This window comes from Micropterus dolomieu, linkage group LG11 (genome assembly GCF_021292245.1).
Source record: "Micropterus dolomieu isolate WLL.071019.BEF.003 ecotype Adirondacks linkage group LG11, ASM2129224v1, whole genome shotgun sequence".
NCBI classification, from domain to species: domain Eukaryota; kingdom Metazoa; phylum Chordata; class Actinopteri; order Centrarchiformes; family Centrarchidae; genus Micropterus; species Micropterus dolomieu.
The window spans coordinates 20,105,725-20,132,828 of record NC_060160.1 but is presented as its reverse complement, the minus strand read 5'-3'; the positions used below and the strand labels follow the sequence as shown (position 1 = coordinate 20,132,828).

The following is a 27,104-nucleotide window of genomic DNA, read 5'->3' as shown; positions in this document are numbered from 1 at the left end:
TTATTCATGATTTATGCTGCTTAGATTTTTGCCAGATTGATTAACATGCATTTTGTCTGGGAATGACTGAAAATGTCAAATATCCTCCAATGACCTCTAACCTCCAACAGTCTGGAGTCTGGACACCTCTTAGTATCACAGTTGTCAGACTATAACTTATGTGTTGACACTAAGTTGTAGTTGTAGAAATGTGCATTGTACACTCAACAGTGGTGGAGTAAGTATGTTTGGTGATCTTCACAAGGCTATATTTTTAGAGGGGCATATTCAAGATTTTACTTAACTACATTTCTTCTGAATGCAGGACTTGTACTTTTAACAATGTTGTTTACATTGTATTACTGATACTATATTAAATAATATGAATGGTTACCCTATTTTGAAAACGCAGAATATCATGTACTCGCATAACAGAAACCGGTGCATTTTAGATGATGCTATAAATTATTTAAATAAACTTGACAGGTAGTAGGTGATTATTAAATGAATGTCAAATATGATACTATATACAAGTGACAGTACAATTTTTTCTTAATAAGTAACAAATATTTTTTTAATTAATCAATATTATTTCTTATCCCAGTTCAATCAATATTTCTTCTAAACCTAATTTCATACAAGGTAGGTTGAATTATTTTCTCAATTGCAATTATTGTATGCAGGGTTTCTTCTCAGAAACTGATTAAGTGGTAGCACCCAAAATGGACCTGTTAACATGCTATTGAACTTTGCCATGTTAACAGGGGTGGTGTACGTCATCTTAAGATGACCAAACACCATCCAAATTTACTGCTTTTTTTTTGCTAATCAGCCAAAAAATACTTTTTTAAATAAAATTCAAGGGCCTGGACTTTAGTAGGGAGAGCAGGACATGTCCCTACCAATATCAAGCCCTTTTCAGACTCTCAGAGACTTTATTTCTAAAAATCTCCCCCAACAGTGACATGAAATATTTGCCCTTGTATACATGGTGTACTAATGTTATGACAAGTGACGCCAGTTCTTGCCCTCCAAACTCTTCCCACACATACAATCATCTTCCAGAATAAAAGCTTACGATAACATTTCATTAGGGTCACTAAGCTATCTGGATAACACAGCGTCATGGCTGCCAACATGGCATACCTAACCTGCCATGTAGATCTGATGAAGCCCTGATTGTGGTTGGAGATTAACTGCCACCAATCATCAAAACTGAGTGAATTCTCCCTCTGGCAAGTCAACCTTAGCATACCATCTGTCACCCTGGCAGGCACCAGCCCCTGCCACGTTCTGTTAGTGATAGCATTCAAAGAAGAATATTTCAAACGTGTAACACTTTTATTGACATAAAACCTTAAAGAACAACACCAGGATGTGTTTAACATACATGACTTCATTGCTGTATTCTGTACAAGAAATGTAACACGTGTGTGACATCGGTGCCTCCACTAACATTTTTTTAAAAGTCAATGGTTAGATGTGATTAATTTGGCTCATTTGCCTATTGTGTTTTATTTATTTTTTTAAATACAGGGATTGACAGTGGATTCCTCTTCCTTTAATACAAAAAAGCTCTTTCTGGAGGTGACAAATTCCCACCACTTTCTTCCTCCCTTTAAGCTCCATCTCCCAAATGACTAAGCAATACAGTACATCGTGGAAGGCAAAAATGGGCCTGGATATAGTGCTGCCTGAAAACACTGACATTTCTTTCAGGTCTCACAGGAAAAGGTGTTATGCAAGTTGGATCTGAGGGAAGAATTGGGACATAAAGAGATACTCAATCTTAAAGAGCTTAAAGAACACATAACTCTGCTTTGAGTTCTCCCATCCTGGAACAAGGTCTTGGAGCTGATCCAACCCAGCCAGGATCTTTATATGCCTTGTAGGTATTGTCCCTGTCCCAGGATTTCATGTATACCAAGTCACCTATTGCTTCCTGGGTGCAGGGAGAAAAACATTTTAAAAATACATGCATATGCCAGGTGGAAATGTCAAGGCTAAGAGGAGTCTGTTGTTTTCCTGTTGTAAGAGAAGCTATTAGTGGGCTTCTCTTGGTTTCCGTGCCTGTTGTTTTTCAGCAGGGTTGTTGAGGCCTTGGTGGTGTGCTGGTTGGCTCGTCCACTGGTTTGTTCCTTTGCTTGGCGATATACTTCAGTCTGAGCTCCTCCCTGAACTCATAGCTGAGGAGAGTGGGTTCATGGGTGCAGAGATGAGCATAGGCATCCGCTAAAGCCCTGATCTGCGGTATGGTGAGTTCTGGCGGGCGTAGCGTAGGGTCCACATCTGCCTTCTGCATCATCTCCTGTGTCAGCTCAACACGACACGCCTCAGGGAACAACTTTCTGGGGAGGGGTGAGAGAAAAAGGGAAGATATGATACAGTACTTGATAAGCACAGATTCTTACAGGTCTCAGGTCGCTTTGATATCTTAATGATCATGCAAGTTTAATGGCTTTTAAAGTTCAAACAGAAGGAAATTATCCCTCAGCAATTATTTCAAATCTGTGAAGTTAATTGAAAACACACAATGGAATGAACTGCTCATGAATTGTTCATTTGTTCCACTGCCGTGCTCTATAGTCAAAAGGATAGATACAGACACAAACCTCACACAAACACCAAATAATTTTAATGTCCAATTTTTAATGGCTCTCATCCTGAAAAGCTCTCGGAATATTCAATACGCAAAAGGTAGCCATTTATTTTTAAAAGTCATTTGCCTGCCGAAGATGTTTTTTTCTGTATTTCTTTCTCTGCAGGTTGGTAAGCAATAGCCAATTCCACACACTCCACAGTGCAGATGCTTTCTAGGTGCTTCAGCGCTGGTGCCTCCTCTCCAATTTGGTGCCACTGCCGCCAACCCACTGCCATTACATAAAATATGCTGCCTCGTCTTCCTATGCCACCTCAATGACTCATAATTACTGCTCTCTTTCGCACAGCCAGTGTTCTTTTGTTATCCGGGCCTGCATACGCTTTCCTAACAGGCACGGGGGTGATGGGCAGCGTGCACATGCATGTAGGCGTGTGGATTTGTTGCCAGTGGTTTAGAACAGACTAGAGCTCCGTGTGTGCTCTGATGTTCAGACTTTAGTTACAGAAAGCCTTCAAAGTTCTGTCTTTGTCAGAGTGGTGTGTGACAAAGAAACGAATGTCAAAAAACATTCCAATTAATGATGAGATGAAGACGCAGAGAAAACAGAATGAAAAATGTATGTACAAAAGGATATATGAGGATGAGACAAGATAAAAAAGTGAAAGAGAGAGACAGAGAGAGGAAAGACAGTTGCATAATGGTGCTTACTCTACTCCTTTATGGCAGTGCTTCCTGCGGAACTGGAAAACGTTCCTGATGACTTTCTCCACGAGCTTGAAGGGCTGCTGGATCTGAGGCTGAACCAGAGGGGTGAAGTGCACCACTCCCACGTCCACCTACACACAAACATACAGCCATGGGAATGGAGAAAAGAAGTGGTGAGAAGCAGCAGGTCAGTGTGAGGCAATAGGAGAATGCAAAATGCTGGAGAGAAAGGTCGCCTGACAAATGGTGGGAGAGATACAAAGCTAGACAAAAAGAGGGAGAGAGGGGTAGAGAGATCAACACACTGGGATAAAAGAAAAGAGAAAAGGCAGAAAATAAGATGACACAGCATGGCTGGCTGGCGAGCCAGATCCAGTTGCCACAGTAACACCTGTGCGATGGACCATAGAAACTGAGCCTCTCTCTTTCTTTCCTGTCTCTCTTCCTGTCGCTGCATCACCACAGAGTTTCTTAATACCTACGAGCCGGACTTACTGTAGTACTCTTATCTTCATCCAAATGTCCTTGTCCATCCGGCTCAACCCTTTCCACTGAGCGTGAAACCAATGGTGCATGATGTGGACCTAGTGATGGGTTCATTAGGTAGCCACAGAGCTCACGTCCTGCTTTATGGGAGACTAATGGGACACAGGTGCTCTGACTAATTCTCTTTACTGGCTTTCAACTCCTAAGAATGAAATAATAGTATATTTTTATATAGTATAATAGCTTTTAAAGTATTAGTTACTTCACCATTTATTCATTACTTTTAGCTATCTATTTCAACCATAATTGCATTATGGGGATCAGCTGTGGCTCAGGAGGTGGTCATCCACCGATCAAAGGGTTGGCAGTTCGATGCCCACCACCTCCTGTTCACACGTGGAAGTGTCCTCGGGTGAGTTTAGTTGCTCTCGATGGTCAGGCCAGCACCCTGCATGGTAGCTCGCTGCCATCGGTGCGCGAGTGTGTGCATAAATGAGCGGCAAAATTTTTTTCAAGTACTTTGGATAAAAGCGCTACATAAATGTGGCCATTATGTTTAGCTAACTATTTCAACTGTCTTTTCATTGGGGTTTTTTTTAGCTTCTTCAACTGTCAATTTATTCATTTCAGCTCTCTATTTTAACTATGCATGCATTACTTTTAGCTAACTATTTCAAACTTTTATGCATTCATTTCAACTAACAGTTTAACTGTATAAGATAACCCCTCTGCTTGCTTGCTAGCTAGTTTTTATACACGCGCTGTGTCAACACGTGTTCGGTGTCACAGCTGACTCAATATGTGGAAAAGACTCTTATTCAAAACATAAGTTCAGTTTTTATTCAAATAAGTTGAGCTACCCTATGATCTTTCCACATACCCCCAGAAACTAGCTGTCACCCCTGGTTGGGAATCACTGAACTGAACTACAGTAGAGGTCCAGTGGAGGTAGTTGTAACCTCAGCTCCAGTTCTTCACTAGCTGCTGTATCCCAATCCCTCCTGTGTCAGCCCTAAGCTGACATGACACACTGCTGAAGTAATTGTGCCTAACTCTTGCTCTCAGATCACCCTCTTTAACTTTCAAGCACATACATCCACAAGTTCTGTCTCTCTCTCCACTCTAATGCTTGTTTTCCTTTTAAAGGGTTATCTGCTCTCTTCATCTTCTGAATGCCATAATGGGATCAAAAGAACCAAAATACATTAAAAGACTATTTCTGAATCTCTGTATCTGTGTGTCTGCAGCACAAAAAAGGCCATCATCTTTCACATGATGCCGTTCAGTCCTGCGAGTTATAACTTAAGGGGCTACTGCACAATCAGATAGATACTCTAGTGTGTGTGGACCAATGGTACACTGAGGGGGACTGTACTCAGGCAGAGCAGACTGACAATGGGTTTTGAGGAAAAACAAGCAGTTAGTCTTAATAATTTCATTGCCCTTAACTACTTTTTAGCTTGTAGTGCTTTTAAAATTGAGTCTCTTCATATAGCTCGCATGTCCATCTGAACGGAACATTATTTGCAATCTGAAAGTGGAATAAGGATGTCTTTTTTTTTTTTTTTTTTTTTTAAGAGATATACAAGCTGAGAAGACAGAGAAGACAGGTATGTAAACGATGATACACAAGTTCCAAAGAAAGGAAGCATGTAGGTTCAAGAAAGGGAATGTTACACAGCATGTTAACATAATATTTAAAGGCAAGTCAAGCATGCAAAAAAACCAAAACAACACATACCCACAGACATGCTCCCTCTCTTACTCATACAAATACATACAGAGGTAAAATAAAAAAGACATCTAATTCAGCTCAGGCAATATGCCCTGCGAAGCTCCTTGTGCATCCTCAAACGTATTTCTAGATTGCATGACTCACTCCCATTTACAGCTGCCTTTTGTGTTCCTGGGCTAGGGGCTGGTGTCGATAATTAGGGGAGGAGAACTAATGTGGTCCAAGGACTTCTAATGAGTTGTTTATATTCAACAACTGAGGTAGTACTCTACAGCACTTGTAAACCGCAGCACTATCTCTTATCAGATCTATAGATCCCTATGTAGTCCAGAGATGCCTGGCTGCAGCCGAGCCTCCTGCCGCAGTGGCATTTAATGGGACGGCAGCGGGGGAGACTCATTGTCTCAACAGCCCTGAAGGCTAGGTGCAATAATAGTGCAGAGAAAGCTTCATATTCCTGGGCTCGGCGTTCGATGTTGGTCGACATGGGAAGAAGAAAGGAAGGATGTTATGAGTTGTGAGTGCATGTACTGTAAATCTCATGTTTAATTTTAATGTGGATTGTTACCATGTTTAACATAGTCCAATGTTGAATGATGACTTTGTGGTTTATTTGTAGTGTCAGTAATGGCCTTGGCTTCTTCTTGATAAGTCTATTATTAATACCGTACTCTTAAGCCTTTTAGTTCAGATGATGCACTTTAAATACAAAGGCCTTATGGCAGGTGTTGTCAAGAACATTGAGAACTGGGTGGTTTGGCTCGCATCATGAGAATCAATTCCTCCACCTGTCACATCAACATGTAAGGATTTTGGTCAGGATTTTATATCTGGATTGTGAGACGCTTCTATCAGTGCTTTGGTGATGCAAGATCAGACTGCCATCTGTTACGAAGAAGCAATAAAAAGGAATGCCTTTAATTTCACTCTCTACTGGAATAATTAGGCCATTTATATTCCACACTTCATGATTTAAGAGAGGAGCAAGGGGAAAAGTCGATATTGGGACTATACAGGCAGCAGCATTTCAGCCATCAGCTTGTCCAAGTCACTTTGCTGCTATGATTTATTTATGGCCTTGCTACACAGCTTCACTAGGTAGGCAACACTGGAATATATCCTGCTCCCTGCCATTAATCCTTCCCCTGATAACCTCAACATGCAAGGAAACTCCATCTTAAATCACGCGCCATCACCTGGGCCCTCCACTGAGGTGCTATGAACATGCCTTCAGCCCCCTCCCTTCCCCCAAAACCCCTAATATACTTTGCATCTGCTGAGAGATTCTGAAGTGGGCTAGCAGACTGACTTATTGGCCCTATCTGACAACGTTAATATCCCCTCCCTCGCTCAGGTTCTCCTATCTCTCACTGCTCTCCCCTTTTCTTTACATGGGTGTAAAGTAAGGATCATTCATACAAAGCAGAGACTGGAAATGCTCTGATGGTAAATCATTTCTTGTAGGCTTGAGCACACTTGAGCCACTAATTTGGCCCCTAAAGCCCTGTTGCTCTGATTCTCTCAATTCGACTAATTCAATTTGGATCAAAGTCTATGCATTATATAGACTTTGAACCTGCTTCTTCCCCTCTGAACGAAACAAACACCTTGTATTTCTAATGTCAAAAGAATATATTTTACTGCACATTCCCCTGGCAGAGCGTTTGAAAAGGGCAAAATATGAGAGATCGCTATCTGAAAGTCACATGTCTGCTTTTGTCCGCACCTCAAGACATTTTCTGACCCACCTGAGTACAGTGGTCTCACATTTATACTAACATACCATATTCCATGCGTGTGACCTTCCCAAAGCTCAGCAGGGAACTCTATTAGTCCAGCTATGCCCTGTGGTTCTCAGGCTCCTCGTTGCCCGTTCCCACTTCTGATGTCTCTTTCTTGGTCAGTTCTTGCCTAGTGGCGTGCGAGCAGTAATTTGTCATGTCCCTCTAAGCGTAACCAAGATGAGATGGCAGGGGCCCTGGGGCACCAGTCAATGTGCTACCTGAACCACCAACACTTGCGCTTACATAATGGCAGGTTCTGAGAAAGGGCAGGGGGATGGAAGAAAGCTATATACAGCCAGGGAACATGAGAGAGAAAAGCTCCCAGAGCTCCTGCAACCAAAGGGGGAAGAGCTGCATTAATCATGACAATACCTTGAGAAGACAACCTCCATTACATCAGTGGAGGGAGACAGCCTCTCAGAGAGGAGAAGGCAGCAGTCAATGCTGTGGATATATAAGGCTGATGTAGCTTGAGGGGTTTGGGGAGAAAGGGCTTTGGCTTCCTGTGCAGGCATCCCTGCTCACTTCCCATGAAATCGCCTATGGCATGCACACAGGACATTCAAGACTGTAGTCCTGCTCTTTGACAAGAACAGCAACTTGGAGAGACGCTGTCGTTACAGAAGAGCATGAACTTTGCCCAAAAAATGTGAAATTTACTGAACCAGCGGAACAGCAAATCAGGCTGACATGGGAAAAATAGTACTGGATGGAATATTTAAAAAGGCCTAAATGCCATTCCCCATTGTTCACTTTGGAGTGTTAATAGAGTAAGCCGAAGAGACTCATTAATCAAGCCAATGTTGGTAATTCTTTGCAACATGTCGCAAGTGTTTTGCCTTGGACAGGTTTACACGTATTATGTACGGTGAAGCTGGACCTGGGCCCTGCTCCACAACAAGATTGCATTGACAGCGACATCACAGCTATCACATGACACCTTGCATCACTGGCTGTGAACAAACCGTCTTTGCAAGATGATGAGCACGAAAACCAATTACGCAAGGGAGGACATAAAAGAGTAAAATGCAAATTGAACGATAAAAGCCCCTCATGTGGGCAAAAGGGAGCGTGGCTGGTCCAGCTGTGCCCCAGGGCTACGCTGCAGAAAGGCTAGAGAGCTCTGCTGTGAGGTGATAAAATAAAGGGGACCCAGCTTATAATAGCCCGCAATATCTTCACACCTCACGGCATCACACATCGGCACTCACTGGCTGTATGTTAACCGCGTTTTGCTTTTCTCTCCTTCCATCTTTTCTCCGCTTTTATCCACTTCGTCAATAATATATATTTATTTATTTATCTAACTCCCCACAGAACAACACCAGCATCAGCACTTAGGATCTCATCGGTTACAAGCAGACAGGTCACACACACACACACACAATACTGTAGCATGAGGAAAACTGGAAAATGTCCTGCTGCAGTGGTATCCCGCAAGGAGCTCTGAGAATGTAGTGTTGAAGGTCGACGCCAACATCACACAGGTAATGTGGTTTGCACTATCCCTGCATGCTGGCCAGATCTCATTTAAAGGGTCTTTTAAGGGTAATTTACAGGAAAAACATGGTGGCTGGAGAAAGAGCACTGGGTCATATTAAACAAACAGATCAATAGCTAAACAAATCAATTGCTACCAACCTGTCTACACGTAACGGCTACCCGTCACTGTGGTCAATGCCTGGTCGTTGTACTGTAAGTAGGGGGGACAGGCAAAATAATTTCCCACAGCTGTCTTGTTTTTGCTGATTTGCCTATTCAGCAAAATAATAGCACGACACATCTGCGTTTCCAAAAGGTATCAGGCCTATTAGTCCTGTCTGATTTTTTCCCCCTCCTCTCTCATTTTGTCCTTTTTGTCATTCATGAATCAAGGCCATCCTAGGCACTCCCCCCCTTGTTGTATGCCCTCTACAGAAAGGAAAGACAGGCAACAGCGGGGTAGCAGCTGTGAGTTTTAGGCTCCTGCTGACTGATGCCTGATGAAGATGGTGCCCAAGGGAGGGTCAGTTTTGGCATGAGGGGTACACACATGCTCCTCTGGCCTCTGGACCAACACATAAACAAACAAAGCTTTGTAGAACACAAGTCTGACCAGCTCATATGGTCATAAAGATAGCGGATCTTTCTTGTCTTAATTAGATTACCCTTCGCAGTTGTGTTGTGGGGCTTTGGAGGATGGAATTCTTATCTAGATTTCGCATCTTTGCCATTTCTTATCTTTTAACAACAGGAGTATTGCATTATGATTACTGAGAAGCTCAATGCAGGAATGGGATGGATTTCATTTTAATTTGTTAGTTGACACAGCAAGGGGAGTTTTCTCCATCCAGAGTAAACAGCCAACTAAGTTACCAATTTCTGAGAAATACATACCACTCTGCAAAACCTCATGCATTCCTATTATGTTAAGTGATAAATGCAGCCATTCTTTTTAGTTTAGTTTTTTGACATCGGAAGATGCAACGACACTACATTTTAGACATTAACCGTTTTCAGAAAAATCTATTCTTCAGATAAATAAATATTCACAGCTAGCCTAAATATAGGCTACTAGGCAGTCTTTAGGATGCACTATAGAAACAGTAACATTTTAACAATTTCAATTTAGTTTTATTATGAGCTGAATGTGGAGATAGAGAGTGGTTAATAATAGTAAAAAAAATAAAGTACAGTAAAAGTAAAAAAAAAAAAAGTGAAATAGTTCAAATTTAGCTATATCCCAACCTGGTAGATAACTGGCATAGGAAATATTTCTTTGGGGGGTAAGTTAAGTGGTTCCGATAAACAGTTCCCAGTGATGGAGAGTGAACAAATGACCTCCACTGGAGTGGCAAATAAAACCAAAGCTTTAAGCACAGACACTTCTAGAGGTAAGTGAGAAAATGTTTTTTGTAGTTTGGGTGAAATTAATTAAGTTACATGACAACTAACGTCAACACAGCAAACGAATTAAGCTAACGCCTACTAACGTTAGGTTAATTTTTTGGCTAGCATAAATGTTATTATTCACGCTGGAATAATTCAGATTTTATAAAAGGTAAATCATGTTTTACAGATTGAGACCACGAGAAATAAGAACCTAATATAGAGTTACTCAGGGTTCAGTATTTCTAAAAAGCGTTTTTAAAAGGAGTAACGTTAATCCGTTAGTTTGAATAACGGTTCGCACGTTGGTTGTTGTCATGATAGGAGGAGGGGACGGTTAGTACAGTAGCAGTCGGGAGCAGTACAGTGAGGTTTAGCCGTTTACAAAGTTGTTGTTGTGAGGCAGAGACTGCTTTTCTCCAGCACACATACACACACTTTAACCCGGCGAGGAGGGAGAGGGGGAGAGAGAGAGAGAGAGAGACAGAGCGCTACGGTTATTTCTCTCAGGCTCCGGCAAAGCCTGTGTGGTCTGTGGAGCTGGGATGCCCTCTGATGCACTGTTGCTAAGGAAATGGACGGCTTGAATGGATCGGTGGTCCGGGCTGAATTCTCCTCCGCGCCCCCTCAGCAGCTCACTGGCTTTCAATGTGTGACTGTGTGTGTTTACAGGAACCACTGCGAACAACGTGACGCGCCAGCTCCAGCTCTGCACCAGCCGGGGTAAGGGATTATTTCAACATCGCTTTTCTTTTTCTTCCTTGGATCATAAAAAAACAACAGCAAATCATTTGAGCTTCGAGATTATTAATTCACAGCTGGAACGACCTAATTATTTCGATGAGAAAGACCATAATGCGCCTGCTAGGAAATCCGACAAAATAGTAATAAAAAAAAGAACTGATACATTCACAAAGTTTAATTTTAGCTGCTGACTATATTGAATAAATCAGTATTTTACCAGATAAGATACCGCTATGTAAATGCTAAAAAGGTATGCTCAATTTATTAGGTAAACAACACTGAAATCAAAGTGTTAGAATATACAGTATATGAGTGGGGTGAGGGCACTGCAGCTTTAAGTCCACATAGCTATTGAGCATTTCAAATACCACAAACTCGTTTCTCCCTCTCCAATAACAGCTCTCTGGGGCTCCGGAAAAGGAGAAGGCAGCGCATAGAAAATGCATACATGCACAACAGCCCCCAGTGTTTTGCTTACCTACTGTATAGTCTGCCAGAGCCAACGCTTGCCGCTTGTGCTTCATGCTGCCCTTTGTTCCCAGCCAGGAAAGTCTTTTGCTTGTGTGAGGTGAATGAGGGGAGAAAGAAGGAGGGAGCACGAGGGGACCCACTCAGTTCAATTTCTCATTTGCGTCTCTCTCCTCCAGTCCAGTGGAGCCGCAGAGCTGAGGAACTGGGGATTTGACTGGCACCCGGTACACCACCAAGGGAGGGGAGAGAGGCGGCTGGGCAGTGGGGTCGACGAGCCCGGCTGGCGCTGGGTGAATGCTGCCTGGCGAGGACAAGGGCTGAGGCGGCAGCAGCATCAACTTGTACAAGGAGCATGGCATCCACGGGCATGCAGATATTTGGATTTGTCCTTGCGCTGTTGGGCATCATGGGTGCCATGGTGGCCACTCTGCTGCCCAACTGGAAGGTCAGCGCAGATGTGGGCTCCAACATCATCACAGCGATTTCCCAGATGCAGGGTCTATGGATGGACTGCACATGGTACAGCACAGGCATGTTCAGTTGCACGCTTAAGTATTCGGTGCTTTCACTACCTGCGTACTTGCAGACTGCCCGCACCACTATGGTGCTTTGCTGCGTACTAGCTGCCATGGGCCTCTGCCTTGCATCCCTGGGACTAAAATGCACACGATGGGGAGGAGGACGGCGCTCTAAGCGGCATGCTGCGATCGCCAGTGGTGGCTGCTTTGTCGCTGCAGGCTTTCTGTGTCTGGTGCCTGCTTCCTGGTTCACCAACGAGGTCATCACCAACTTCCTGGACTCCAGTGTGCCCGAGAGCAATAAGTTTGAGCCTGGGGGTGCCGTGTACGTGGCCTTTGTTTCGGCAGGATTCCTCTTCATGGGGGGGTCCATCTTCTGTATGTCCTGCTCGGGGAAGAGGCATGGCCCCCAGGACATGGTCCTGCTCCCTCCCCCTGACAAATTGCTGCTCCAGCAGCAGCAGCAGCAACAGCTGCTCCAGCAGCAGGAGCTCCAGCACCAGTACTGCTCTCTCTCCCCGTTAGACAATAAGACTGGCTACAGCCTGCAGGACTATGTGTAATAAAGCAGCGCTGTTTATGCTACGGCTAAAGTGAGACAAGCCTGAGGGGAAACCATCACGGCTTATGCTACACACTAGGCTCTAATCCAGATGGAGGTGGAGAAAAAATGAGAAAGGAGGGCAACAACTTTGAATTCATTTTCCCTTCTCCTCTATCTTGCGCTTCTCCCTTTTTCTGTTTTGCAAGCACAAGCAGTGGAGGTATTCCCTAAACAGCGCCTTGGAACAAACAGTGTGAATGTGTAAGGAGCCGGGATAAGGTGCTGCAGCATCGAAGCAAGCCGCTTACTAAACGCAGACATCCTTCATCAGTAAATCACAGAAAGAGTTCCCTGGGGAATGGATTAAGCAAATAAGGAAGGCTTCCGTGTAGATTTTTTCCCCATCGCCAAAGGTTTGAATTGAAAGAAAAAAAAGCAATCATTTAGCTGCTATTTACAATCGTTTGGTAACCTCCAAATTGACAAAATAGGCAATATAACACCTGAGAGTAGTAGGTGGAAACCCTTTCATAGCAAGCCATTGTAGTTTTACGTATACTTATCCACTAGAATGCTACGTGGAATTGATTGAAATAAATGGTAATATTTTTGTTAGCTACTAGAATGATGTTGATATTTTTGCCTCTAAAGCATGCTGTGTGGAGCCTGTCTGTGTATTAATACAGAGGAATGCCTGGTAGAAGACTGAGACATAGCCACACAATGCCTGTGCCTGAAAAGATGTAGAAACATTACCCTGCTGTAACTGTTCAAAGAGGACTGTCAGGAGGAGTAGATGTGGGCTGCTGGGCTGGATTTGAGACAGAAAATGCAGACAAACAGTTGCCTGCTTCTCGCTCTGCAGGTGGAAAGATGAGAGAGATGGAGAGAAATTAACGGAAAGAGATTCAGTCCTTTAGACGAGTGGACTATCTGATGTGCTGCTTTTCTATTTCCATCCAGACAAAACCATACTACCTGTAAATGACAGCTACCCGTCCCAAACCATCTACCCATTCCTGCACGCCTTCAGACATGCACACCCACACACTTACTCATGCTCTTGTGTGTCTTTGTGTGCATAGTAAACACTCGCCGGCTTTTTGCATGTGCTTTTCACTCCTGTCATCCTCCTCCACACTACCATGGTAACAGAATTTGGATTTCGAACATCTTTATTGTCTGGGGGTATGTGCATGTCAGTCAGTGATTTGTAATTGTTTAGAGGGGGGGGTCTTTTTCTCCAGCCAGAAGCTTTAATCAGAGCCTCGGCTCACAGTGCTCTCACTAATCCTCTTTATTAGCCAGTGACATGAGGCAGCATCCCTGTTACGTGGTCAGAGGTTTTGGAAAATGCTTTTTTTGCTATGGTGTCTATAGCATGCAAGTAGTCCCATAGGGATGAACCGATGTTTAATGGTGCAGTGGCAGCGAGGCAAAAAAATAAACAAGCAGACAAGGACAAGCTTCTTGAGTCATGGTGGACTGGGTATCTGCAAAAAAAGGTTTGAGTCATTCTCCATATGTGACTTGTTTTCCAAGTGAGTCAGCGTATGCTACCAGTCTGCACCTGCAGACGGTCTCCGTGTCTTAAATTGCAGCCACTTGACTGTGTCACCATTCCTCTTTTTTCCTCCCACACTCACCCTGTTCTGCTTGTGTCACATGTCACATGGATGTGATCACTAACCAGAGAAAGCTGATGCATGTTGAAAGCATGGTCCTACTCTCATTTCCGCAGCAATGTTAACGCTTTCACACAGTCATGTTCCTGAGTGTGTCTACTTTTTAACGAAGGAAAGATATTGGAGCAGTATTGTTTTTCCTGCTTGAGACAGGCCTTGGCATTGATGTATAGAACTGCACATTCTCTCCTTCTCTCTCATAAACATGCAGCTTCCTGGGGGAGAGCAGATGGCTAAGCCCAGCTCGCCACCTGCAGGCTGCTGTCAGCACGCCATGGGCATCTCTGTGGGCACCACTGCCGGCCCTGGCAGCCCTCGAGGGCCAGGTTTCTACCCCACTCTGACTTAGTCAGGTTGCCCAGCACAGCCTATAGCCGACATAACTGGCCTCCTGACAATAACTCACTGCCCAGGCACCATAAACAATGCAATAAACAAGGTAAAGAATGTGCCATGTCATCAACTAATACTGACACGTTATGTGTTTCGAGAATGTGCCAAATTGTCTCATGATGACACGTTTTAATACTGTCTGGAGTTCTTTCTGTTTATTTTTTTATCGCGTTGTTTGTACATGAATTATACATTAGCAAATGTTTTATGGATTTGTGATTTGTTCTGCCAGACTAAGTCTCAAGTCAACTAGATGCTTGTGTACAGTCCAGTGCAGCTTTTGAGGGTTATTCTAAATCCTCTTTATTCCTCATTTCCCAAAGCACAGCAAGACTTCACTTGGCATGAGTGTTTCATTGGAAAGACACAAGTGTGGTATTTTCTAAATGAAAAAAAAAAAAAACAACTGTCTGTAACAACTGTACACAAGTATCTAGGCTGTTAAAGGTGTTTGTTTTGGGGGATCAGGATTCCCTCAGATTGTTTCTATACAACATACAATATCATGTTCATACCATATCTTCTTTATAAGAAGACTACTTGATGCACCTTTGCTTGTGTTACTTTACTTGACAGCAGTTTCTTTCAAATGGCTGAGCATTCCAAGCGTCCAGGACCAGAACAAATACATAAACAACTGGCACTCTGGGAAATGAGGGAGCGATTTCTGTCTGATAGGATTCAGCAGGGAAACGGGAGCTAGAGATTTCTCTTTTTTTGTTACTGTGCAGCTTGATCATCAGCACGCAATTTCATCAGCTTATAAATGGCCAGAGTGCAAAGTGACTAGGTCCTAAAAGTCTAAAGAGTTACAACTCTTCTGCTTATACTGTACCAATACATTCAGTTATCATTTTGATAATTGCAGCTTATTTTTGTGGATGCTTTAGCACTTCTTACTTTGCCAGAGCATATTTGTGATGATGAACAGTTCACAAGTTCTGATACAGTTGTCTCAATGTGCTTGTGCGAGTAGTTCTATTTTTTACCAATAAAACTATTTTGTGAAAGCAACATGCCTACTGCATGTAGTCTGTTGTGTGCTTTTATGTGTGCGGCTGACAAGGATGGAGATAGCATTTATCATCCTGCCAAATCTCCAGACTGATGGATAGTACAGGCTGTGCAGAGTGTAGGCAGGCAGGCTGCTCATACGCAGCACCCGGGAATACAGCAGTATCAATCCAACTACAATATGCATCCATAAGCAAATGGGTTTAAAAAGGAATTATTCCTTTAATACCACATCCACCCTATTCCAATCAGCCCTTACTCGATATTTGCACGAGCAGATATTAGCTTATTCCAGATCCTGTATATACCGGCTGATAAGTAACAAACGGCTGTACAGAAAATATGTTAATACGGTCATTTAGAAACAGTGTCTGCATTAAATAGTTTGTTCACCAGAGAGCACTAAGAAGTAGAGCTGAAACAAATAGTCGATGCACCAATTCGTGAATTGACACTATTTTGAGAATCGATTCAATATTAAAAATAATTTTTTGGGCAAAAATACCAATCATTCATTGGTTCCAGCTACTTCAATGTGAGGATTCACTGCTTTTTTAAAAATCTTACATGATTGTAAATTGAGTACCTTTTAGGGTAAAAAAAAAAAAAAACCAAGAAATTTGATTACATCGCTTTGAGCTTTAGGAAATTGTGATGGACATTTTCTGACATTTTCTAAATTATACATCAATAAAATATTAGACAGATTTATCGATAATGAAAATATTATAGATTCTTTTTTCAATAATTAAATTCAATTGACTCCTATCAAACCTATTTATGTTATGTTTATGTCAAAAATATTGGCTTATATATTGTTATTCAAACATTTTAAACTCAAAAACTTAGGCTTTAATCCATTAAAATTAAGAAACTGAACACATGCAAATGCATCAACAACAGAATATTACTTATAAGAAAGACAAATTGTGAAACAAACATGCCATTCTGCAAATGTGTTTCATAAAATTAGCAGCTGCTGGGGCCCATATAGGAATGTAAAAAAAAAAACAAACAAAAAAACCTTAAACATAAATGCTAAAACCACAACGTCTGTTCCGAATCACCGAAACTTGTACAACTTCATGCATGAAGATGTCTCTAGCCTTGAGCAGAACTCGTTTCATATCAGACTGTACAGTATGTTCTTAACTATAATATCTGTGGCATATAGCCTATACATCGCGGAAGAGCACTCATTAAATAGTTTATTTCTGAGAGAATCTGGGCTCTCATTACAGCCGATTGGAGCCTCGTCAACACCGACTGAGAATGTGCTTTCCTGAAACAAACATGGATTATTCAAGTCTCTCCCTCTTTTAGTCTTCCACTCCTCTTGGTTATGCAACAAGAATGCAGATCAAATAGTTACCCCTCTTGTGGGGAAACGCTAATAAGATCTGCTCCTCTGTGTATTTAACCTACATTTTCCATCAAAGGCTTTCACCCTGAGTTACCGCTATGACAGATCTGGATTGTGAGCTGAGACGAGGGAAGGTAAGCGCCTGTCGATTTGCAGGCAGGGGTTAATCATGCGTCAGGCTTTTCTTTGAACATCCCTGCCATGTCAAATTTCACAGATCATTTTATTTCACTGACCTTCTTTGAACAGCAAATAGTCTTTTCCAAAAGTTCAACCGCAGAAAAAAAAAAAAAAAAAGGAGTGAGGAAGACAATGAGGTGATGGCTGCACACAAATAGCGTTAATGTGCTCCACCATTCATGCTGGTAGACACGGAGAGCAAGACAGATAGAGCGTGTTAAGGAGCTGTCATGCCATCGCTCAGTGAGCACCTAAATCGCTCTAGTATGTCACCATACTTAATGTGCAGCTCTTTGTTTCAGACAGCTGTTATGGTCATGAAGGTTCATATTGGAGATATAACGCGGCCATCAACGCTGCGGGAGAACGACCTTCCTCTGTTGGAGCTGCTCTCCTCTGGTCCCAATGCCCATGTGAGGCTGGGGAATAATTGCAACGACCTTGGCTGAGCAGTTAACTGCTGAGAAAAGCAGTAAAAGCTGGGGGAGATGACAAAAGGAGCGCTTGTAGGAAAACAATACAATCTGACAGTTCAAAGGAGGCCCTTTAATATTTTAGCTGCAAGCACGGGGTGGGGCCCGTGGCTGGGAGGACTCTGTAAGCTGAAGGCGAGGGAGGCTAAATGGTTGAAAAGGTGGGGACACCTCGGGTTTTCTTGCAATCCATATCTCACTTGACGAAAACAATTACAGCAGAGATGATTGTTTTACAGAAGACTGCAGAGTATTAGTGAGTGCACAGAAACACAATAAAGGAGAATGATCTATGCAACTGTCAGTTTTAGCAGAAACAAAAATTGAACCCTGACCATTATTTTTTTGTTTTTTACTAAACCTCATCAACACACCCACTAAATCCAACCTGCACCTTCATTTCCTCTAAAAAGCCTGAAATAAAGTCATGAAATCACAGTGCATGAAATTTAAAATTACAGCGTTCAAATAACCCTTCAAGTTAATAGCTTATAGATGGATGCCTCCCATTGTGGTGGGGCTTTTTTCCTCCCACTGACTTCATTAGTTATCTGTGTATCATAGCACCGCTAGCGATTTACTTATTTGGAGCTGACCTTCTTTCCTTGGTATGTAGCCAGAGGTTTTAGCATTACTCCTCAAAATACCTGCATATTCTCACTAACTAAACAGAGCTGAATTTGCTAAACTCCAAGCGCTGACTCTGAGCGAAGGCAGCACAGTTTGTTGGTAGGAGGAGCAAAAGATCTCTGGAGAGGTTCACACACCAACTCTGCCAACCTCTGCATTTTGTTTAAGGAGAGAGGGGGAGGGTATTTTTAGCTTTTCTTTACCTTGGGTCGGTGATGTATTGAGACCAAGCCTTCAGGCGTTTAGCACGCTGGCACGAGTTATTGAAATAACGCCCCCCCCCCCCGATACTCTTGATACCGTGCTTGACCCCGTTTTTGAGATAGGAATAGGCCTGGATGAATTGTGTGGCGGTAGAATGTGGGGCGGGAAGTGAGAAAGCAGTGCAGCCCCCCACCCCCCGCCCCTGAGCCGATTCTCACTCTTGCTGTTGAGGTGAGCGAGCTGGGCCCCTTCAGGTCAGAGAAGATTATCCATCATCAGTGAGCCAGCCACTGCATTACAAGGGACTGAGGTGGGTCACACAACACTGGAACACCCTCTGAATTCAAAAGGACATCATTACTTTGCTACTTGAAACAGCTGATGACAACTTAAACATGAAAAAAGAAAAAAAAAATATATATAATATATCACTTTTTTAAATGCAAAAGTGAACTAATATCTGTGGCTTTGTATACGCAAGTCCAAACTCTCCCTGACAACTATAATGGGTATTCAATGCAGCATCAACAAATTTCATTTAGGCTCTGCTCATCTGTCCTGTGCTTCTGGTCGGCGGCTGTGTACAAGGCGAACATCTGTAGGGCTCTCCTCCTGTGAGGCTCACTTAGTTGGTGGGTGATGGCTGATGCTGCCATTACTCAGAGCGGCCTGACGACTGGCCCGGACAACCATCTGCTGGAGGTACGCCTCACTTTCCGCTCAGATCGATCTCTGTCTAGTGCTCTGTACTCACTTCGAGGAAGCTTTGCTGTTGTTCTGATATCGGTTTTTCAGCTTTTGTTTCATTCCACACAGCACATCCAGACCATATACCGTTTAATTTTCTTCCTTATTCTCTTAGACTCAATCCCCCAGTTATATTCCTTTTGTCTCATCGCGGTTTTAGTCAGTGGCTTTCCAATGTTTCCTCTCCATCCGTCTTGTTTATTGTCTTCCCCCACCTAGTTATCACTCCCTTTTCCACTTTCCCCATTCTCTAACTCATCTTCTATTTCCATTTTTTCCCAGCTCAAACATTCAGTATTTCCATCTCCCACTTCTCCCTTCTCAATGCATTTTTTCTAATGAATAACACAGTTGTTAGCGAGACGCAGAGCTCTGTAGGAGCTCTAAAGAAGCAACAGCACGTTGCTCGTGATGCAGCGTCTATTGCACAACTTATGGACCTGCCTGTGATGGACAGAAGTGGGTTTTAATCATGTTCTGCCAAGGAAGAGAGAGAAGCAAGTCACCCTTAAAAAAAACACAGTATCTAGTTGTGGCCCCTTGTGATTTCTCAGATGTCTTTGAGTTGTTGATAAGTTCTTGACAAGAAAATGAAAACAGATTTGCCTTTCTCTTTCATTAATCATCTCACGACCCTTCAGATTTAGCTGGTGACCCTTTGGAGGGGCCCAAATCCTAGGTCGAGAACCACTGTTCTACGTGAAGAGGCAGTGAACATTAACTAGATGACTAGAGGTCCGTGTTGAAGATGCAGGTGCTTTATGGCAGCGTGCACTCCTTGACCCCTGACCAGAATATAAATTAGAAGCGTGTTCAATGAAAGGCAGTTTCTATTCTTAGTTTACCTCCTTAAAGAGATCTTTCAGCTATATGTACAGCTGTGTGAATGAGAGAAGCAATTTAAAGATCCCCCAATCTGTCTGTCTATGTGAGAATTAACAGGGGGAGAGTAATAAGGAAAGGGAGGCAGGTGTGATCTGCAGCAGGACAAACCTAGGGCACTCTGAGCCTGGGGAAACACCATCTCAGCAGCCAATCGCCGCTCTCAGAAACCTTCAAGGACAATCTCAGTCACTCAATGTGACACAAGAGAGGTGCAGTCCGGGGGCGAGAAGAACAAGACAGACAGATTAAACAGCGAGGATAAGAGCCTATCTGCCCACCCCGCGTCAATATGGGCGCCAGCAGCTGCTAATGTAAAATGGATTCAACATTTCCCTTCTCATTATCCCTTTAGCCTGCACTGGTCAGCCCCTATAGGTTCAAATCAACCTGCCAATCAACCCTTTAACTGAAGCTATTTTCTCATCGTGGTTATTTTGAAAGGTTCAGTCTGTTCATTCCTTTCTCTGTGACTCACTGTTTGTTTGATTACACAGCACTGAACCACTTCAGATGTTTTTCACACTCTACTAATTGCCATATGTGTATCGCACCGGCTGCTACCCGTTTTATCTACTATAGTCACAAATGGTGATGTCGGGGGAGGGAATCTGGAATCTCTGACTGACTGACCAGTGACGTTTGGTTTTCACAGATATACTCAGTAATATCTACACATGACCGAGCGGACCTGCTCCAGGACGGTCATGGCTCACTCGCTCATGGCAGGACCGAGAGCGTCAGGTTCAGACATGACAAAGAAAAGAAAAAGGCCCAGTTGTGCTTCAGTTTGAAGAAATTCCTTTTCATTAATCCCGAAGCTTCAGTGGGAACGAGATAATACCAACAATTAGATCGCTGAACCGATTACTGGCTATAGGTATGAGGCACAGTCACAGTAACTGAAAGACAGACAGAAAGAGAGGGATACATAGGGAGCAGTGCTGAACAATTAAAAATAATTTTTAATAGCAATTATTTTGATTGATGAAGAATGAACATTTTTACATAGTTACTGTCATTTTCACAAAAAAAACCATTAAAATGTTTATGGTATGACTTTTGAGGGGATTTGTACCAAACAAAGATGTTTTCTTAAGTCTGTAGAATATGACATGTAGGCCAGGACATCTCTGCAGCACTACAATATTTAATTTAAAATGGTATTTTTCCACATAGCCTATTTCGCCTTTAACAAATATAGCGCCTCCTGCGATTATAAAATTGCAGTAGGCCATTTTGCAATTTTGATAAAATCAGATTAATTGTTCAGCCCTAAGACAGAGAGACATTTGATATTTGACAGTGTTACTCACCCATTATAATTAACTTCTGCCCACAAAAGGCGTATTTTGTCATCATCATTTATATAAGTTGCTTCTGCTTTTTCACAGAAGTACTGTAAGCAGTGTACATTACCAACTCCCAGTACAGTATCCATTACAACTTATCCTATGAAAATATTTTTTTGTATTCTCTATATCACTTTATGCATTCAGACAATATACAGGTCAGTTTAATAGACACATCACTGCTTTAGCTAGAAGTCTAAATTCCTGCTTGTCCCAACCTCAATCACTCCTCCTGCCAGCCTTTGATGTCTTCCCGTAAATCAGTCAGGACATTTTTATTGTTCATGCAATTCTGCGTAATTACTCTGGTGTGCACCAGTAAACAATGCAGGGCCATAGTGCTTTTTATGAATTATACTACATGACATACTAGTAAAAAGGGGCCTGCACAATACAGAGAGTATGATAGCATTAAGATACACTATGTGCTCTTTGATCTTTTATAGGACACCAGCTGCACGAGGCCTGCTCATCAAACAGTCATCATCATCTGTCCTAATGATCTCAGTTGGACCAAGTGGCCATTAAAACATTTAGCGGGGATAGATGGTCTGTGTGTGGGCATGTGGGAGGCAGTGATTCATCTGCAGTTCTGCAGTGCATGCACACACATGCAGAGTCCACTGTGTTCACATTTATACATACATGCACGCTAACATGCACACACATTCACAGCACAGGCAAGCATGCTGAAATCCATTAAGCTACTTTGACATAAACACAAAATAAGATAAAATTTTTTTAAAAAGCACAGAAAGGCAGCTGAGTTTGATAAAATAATCATTGGGAGCCATCTCTTCTAAGAGAATGAACAATCAGCACTGGTCTCATTCACTCTGCTGCATTTTACTCCACACAGGAGATTAAATATTTACCAACAGTGGGTCTCCTAAAGAGCCACGACATCTTCAAGGGACCAACAGTCCGTCTCTGACATCTACCTAACACCTTTCCTTTAATTCAGGAAAAGAAAAACATGGTTTAATTTGTACAAAGATGTAAGAGAGCTCCTGTGTCTTTCAAGAGTTGTGTGTCTGTAATCCTAAAGTATCTCTCAGCGGAGCCGTCCGTTAACCAACAGTGATATTTCGCATTTTAAAGCAGTACATTTATTTATTTTATTTTATTTTTTTTATGTGCCCCTAGTCCTACTATAAATCCTTACCCCGAAAATACCTCCCCCCCGCCCCCCCGCCCCCCGCATTCAAATGTTATGTAAGAGTGAACGGCTTTCTTTCACCACTGATATACGCACATTGGCTGACAGACACACAGAGAGAAATTGGTCCCAAAAAAGAACTAGGCCCTCATTACAAAGTGCAGTGTGATCGTGCCACATCTCAAATACCCACCAGGCATCATTACAACCCAGAAAGGGTCCAAAGACAGAACAGAGACAACACTGATTCAACACAGTCTTAATGAAGCCTTAAAGCGAGAAAAGTGAGGGAGGAATGAAAGCTGGAGACATGCCGAGGGTGGCAGACGGGGGCCAGGGGCCCAGGCGAGGAGCAAAGAATAGGAGATCCCACTGTTATCCTATAGTAGGTTAAGAACTGTGAAATTTGAATATGTGGGCAAACAAGAAGGAAGATCTGGAACAGACAGTAATAGTATAGCTCTTTTCAGTTCATGGCAAAAGCCAGCATTAAGTTAAATGTAAAGGTCTCCCTACATGTCGAACAAAAGCCCAGTCTGATTGTCTGGTTAACAACATTGGTCCCCGGAAACAAAATTATGAAAGTATTTCATTTTGAGAAATACACTCTAACACACTGCCTGACTGCTTGTCTTGATGTGACACAGCAGTATTAAATCTAGAGATGTTAAGTATTATCTAAGTTAAATCCTACCTCTGGTTTAGGAACGAAGGCCCGTCCTGGGATGGTGAAGCAGTTGTGGACTGTGCACAGATACTGAGCCATAACGGACAGACGGCTCCTCTGTTTGCTGCCTGTGCTGGCCGTCAACCTCTGGGTGGAGAGGACAATTACTACAATGTGTATTCATCATGACCAGGTTAAGTGTTCAGGTCATGTAATGTTGGTTTTAGTCGTAACCGAACATGTCTGGTAAGCATATTACATAAAGATTGAAAACTGGAGTATTTATGTGTATCCTAATGATGTTTTTTTCAATCCCGCTCTGAATGATTTGACTGGCCTAAATGATGAAAAGATTTTCTTTATTTATTATGATTAATTATGGATCTAGAAATCAATATTTCATAATAACAATAAAAGAAGCCATTCACCACAAAATATTTTCATACAGCGTTGATTGCACAGCAAAAGAGCAATATAAATCTATGTGTAGATTTCATATTAAAAATGGTATTTAAGATTTGTTAAATTTCAGTTTTAAAAACACAATTTAAAAAGGTATAACACAGGTTTTACATGACTGATCCTGACAAATATACACCTTGAAAACTGAAACACGCTGCAGTGTTCACCCACCTCTGCGACCTCTTTCTGGAAAGTGAGTGTGAGTCGGGTGCGTCCGTAGATGAAGGGCCCTGTTCTGTTGGCCATGTTCTCCAGCCACTTAATGATGAGGTGGGTTGAGACGTTGAATGGGAGATTCCCTATGATGTGAAGGTTGGGTGGATCTGTGGAGCCACGGCGGGTACACATTTAAGCTCCACGGATTTACTACACGTGACCACCGTGTAAATTTAATATTCTCACCTTCCTCCCATGCCTTGGAGATATTTATTGGGAATCCTCGGTCCATTCTGTACGTGAGAATGTCACCGTGGACGATCCTCAACCTCCCTGGTGCTGCCTCAGACAACAGCTGTGGAAAAGGATGTGATACGACATTAAATGGTGAAAAATGAAAAGGTGTTCAGAAAAACTAAATAATCATCAGTCACTCTGCAGGTGGCCAACGATGCTATAAAATTTGAAAATTGATTAACTGGTCTCCTGCAACTGACAGGTGGAGGTTTCTGCTCAATGACCTAACGGCCTTGATAACATTGTGCATAAGGCAGTATCACTGCGACTGCTCAGTTTACCTTCAGCCCTGGGATGAAGCGCGTATCTTTCTCCACCACAAGCAGGTCCGCCGCCCCAGCATTGAGGATGGAGCGGGTGAGACCGCCAGGACCAGGACCCACCTCGCACACATAGGCATCCCTCAAACTGCCTGCCTGGCGCACTATTTTGTCTGAAAAGATGATGGATGACCAACTCAATAGTGTGTGTGTTTAAATTATATTTTTGCATGCAATCTGTGAATTCTGCACTAATTTAGTTCAACTCATACACCATATAAAATTACGCCACACTCTCCAATCGAACGTCTTCATCAGAGTCTCAGTATCTAAATCAAGATTAATGGTGTCTGATGTTGCAATAAATGTTTGCCGGTGTGTGATGACAATGAGATACATTAATCTAACAGTCACCTTGTCCAAGGACAAGAGAGCAGATCAGACCCGCACTGCATCACTGATAATTGTATTAAGGCTCTGCAAGGGCTGCAAACAACTGACTCGGTCCATTCACATTAGCAGATGTACTCTCCCTCACCCATACAGAAAAGCCTGTCGGTTTCAATGCCTTGAAGCAAGGCTATGTGGAGCTGTGCAAACAAGTGCACTGACAAAAACACACCATTGTGCCCTCAGTGTAGACATAGTATCAAAGACAAGGAGCCAGCGGGTGTTGGTGCACTGCAGATTAAGCGAAAGAAATAGAAAGAGAGAGTGAGGCGGACTAACCTGTGAGCCTCAAGTCCAACAGAAAGTTCTGGGACAGTTGTTTCTCAGCTCGCAGGTTGTACAGCTTTATAAGCTCACCCACAGTAGGCAAGGGAGGCAGGCGGAAAGACGCCAGTTTCCCTGAGGCAGCCATCGTTCAGGTGAACACTGTGAAACACACACACACACACACACACACACACACAGAGAGAATCTATGATGGATCGTTTTTTAGGCATAAATATCTAAAAATACTAAAAAGGGCAACATTTTGAGGCATCATTGCTAATAACCTATGAAAAGGTATGATAAATCTGGAGTGACCTTTTGAATTACACTGAAAGTTAATGTGTATACAGTTGACTATTTTGTTATTTCAAGTGATTTAGTGGACTTTTAACCCTTTGAAAAAGAAAAAGCGTTAAATGAATGTTTTAACACAAATACTGCAAACACACACTATGCGGAATGGCTTCCTTTCTATTCTGTCAAATTGTTATCAATTCCAATTACTTCTTTATCTGGTCGTGGGATTGATTTCCAATGCCTAGCCTAAAGCTGAGGTATTAATGAAGAGCTGACAGTGTTGTTGTGAAGTGTTTGTTATAATACGATCTCGTGCACCATCTAGTGGTGTTGTAACAGAAAACTAAATGACCAAAATAAAGGCACAATATAGAGGACAACAACATGTATACACGAGAATTAAAACATTTTAACTGCAGTCAGTCTAATTAGCAGCAAATAAATTAGCACAAATCTGATTTGTGCACTGTTACACATATGTACAAATTATCTGAAAAATATTTTAACAATATATCAGCAGCAAGTCAGGGTGACATGCAATCCAGCCATTTAAAACCGAACAATTCACTTTAAACTCTTCACATTACGCTGAGCTGTGACACTCTGACACAGTTGTTAGCATTTGCAGCTAACGCTAGCTTTTAGTCCAAATGCCTTTAGAAGAGCCCGTGTTAAAAAAAGGCTTTGAATTTCAACGGAGCACTTCACATTACCTCCTAAAAAACCGAGATGTGATGCAGGGTAGGCTACACACAATAAACATACAGAGCTGAAAATACATAAGAGTTTACCCACGTTTCTCACCGGTGTCCTTTCCTTCCCTTACATGTCCGCATTCGTCATTTAATTGACGTCTCCAATATCCAATTAGCTTGCGAGAATGGTAACCTCGACTAATCAAATAGAAGTAGGCGGGGCTTTGCGATGCCCTTGAAAAGCCGTTCATTGTTGGTGTAATGACGCGTCATAGCCAAGAGAGGGCGACAATTGACTGCACAGCATTTATTTAAAGTAGGCTACTACAAAAAGCAGTAGTGGTTGATTTAGTCCTTAAATACATAGGTGTCATTTACACTGGGGACGCTGGGGATTTTGTCCCCATCACTTTTTGAGAGCATTTGTTAAATATTTTCACCAAAAGATTTTAACCAACAAATGACAATACTTTGAGAAAGGTTTATTTGCACAATAAGAAAAAATGCAATACAATTTAAATATAGAAGAAACAAATGTGCACTGTCCAAAAAAGTAACTTAAGCTAAAAAAAAAAACAAGGAGCTGGTTACTGTGGTTATATTTTTAAATTTATGATTTGTCACATGCCAGCTGTTTTTTTGTTTCCATTTATATAAATACAGACATTTCCACCATAAATCAGAGCAGAAAATGTCTCCAGAATACAGGAAAGTAAGTGTTAAATGCTCCAATTTTCTGGGGGAGAACCCCCAGCCCCCCGCTCCAATATTTCAGCATTTCATATTTCTTTAAAATAGTGTTAAAAATCTTCTTTTTGTGTTCTCATGCATCGTCACGTCTCGTGATCCAAGTGTATCATCACACATCTGATCTGTCCTCACCACTTTTCAACATAGAGTGACCCCCATGCTTAAATACCAAATCATAGTGTCGTTATTAACTCTCATGATGTTTTACATGGCTTGAAGAGAGCTGCCTTCTTCTGACAGAAGAGCTCCGTTGTAAATTTTGCTTTACTGTACACCCACACTACA

At 42.3% G+C, this 27,104-nt stretch overlaps 2 protein-coding genes across 10 annotated transcripts; one reads left to right on the top strand and one right to left on the bottom strand.

Annotated features, from left to right (window-relative positions):
• Nucleotides 1-1,306: 1,306 nt before the first annotated feature.
• tfb1m (transcription factor B1, mitochondrial) lies at nt 1,307-26,247 on the bottom strand. 2 transcript variants are annotated; one of them, XM_046062517.1, is made up of 8 exons: nt 26,170-26,247; nt 25,090-25,236; nt 24,382-24,533; nt 24,050-24,158; nt 23,819-23,970; nt 23,213-23,332; nt 3,290-3,417; nt 1,307-2,327 (listed from the first exon to the last, which is right to left on the bottom strand). In XM_046062517.1, the coding sequence occupies exons 2-8, from the start codon at nt 25,220-25,222 to the stop codon at nt 2,060-2,062; spliced, it is 1,062 nt and encodes a 353-aa protein (XP_045918473.1). In that variant the 5' UTR covers nt 25,223-25,236; nt 26,170-26,247; the 3' UTR covers nt 1,307-2,059. The 2 variants fall into 2 exon arrangements, with proteins under 2 accessions (XP_045918473.1, XP_045918474.1); XM_046062518.1 differs by lacking the exon at nt 26,170-26,247 and adding an exon at nt 26,088-26,160.
• On the top strand, nt 9,997-15,528 carry LOC123978903 (claudin-20). Of its 8 annotated transcripts, none has more exons than XM_046062520.1 (3): nt 9,997-10,164; nt 10,832-10,882; nt 11,551-14,946. In XM_046062520.1, the coding sequence occupies exon 3, from the start codon at nt 11,727-11,729 to the stop codon at nt 12,453-12,455; it is 729 nt and encodes a 242-aa protein (XP_045918476.1). In that variant the 5' UTR covers nt 9,997-10,164; nt 10,832-10,882; nt 11,551-11,726; the 3' UTR covers nt 12,456-14,946. The 8 variants fall into 8 exon arrangements, 4 of the variants coding, with proteins under 4 accessions (XP_045918476.1, XP_045918479.1, XP_045918475.1 ...); XM_046062523.1 differs by having other exon boundaries at nt 11,446-14,946; XR_006827081.1 differs by lacking the exon at nt 9,997-10,164 and adding an exon at nt 15,094-15,528 and having other exon boundaries at nt 10,486-10,882; nt 11,551-12,849.
• Nucleotides 26,248-27,104: the final 857 nt, after the last annotated feature.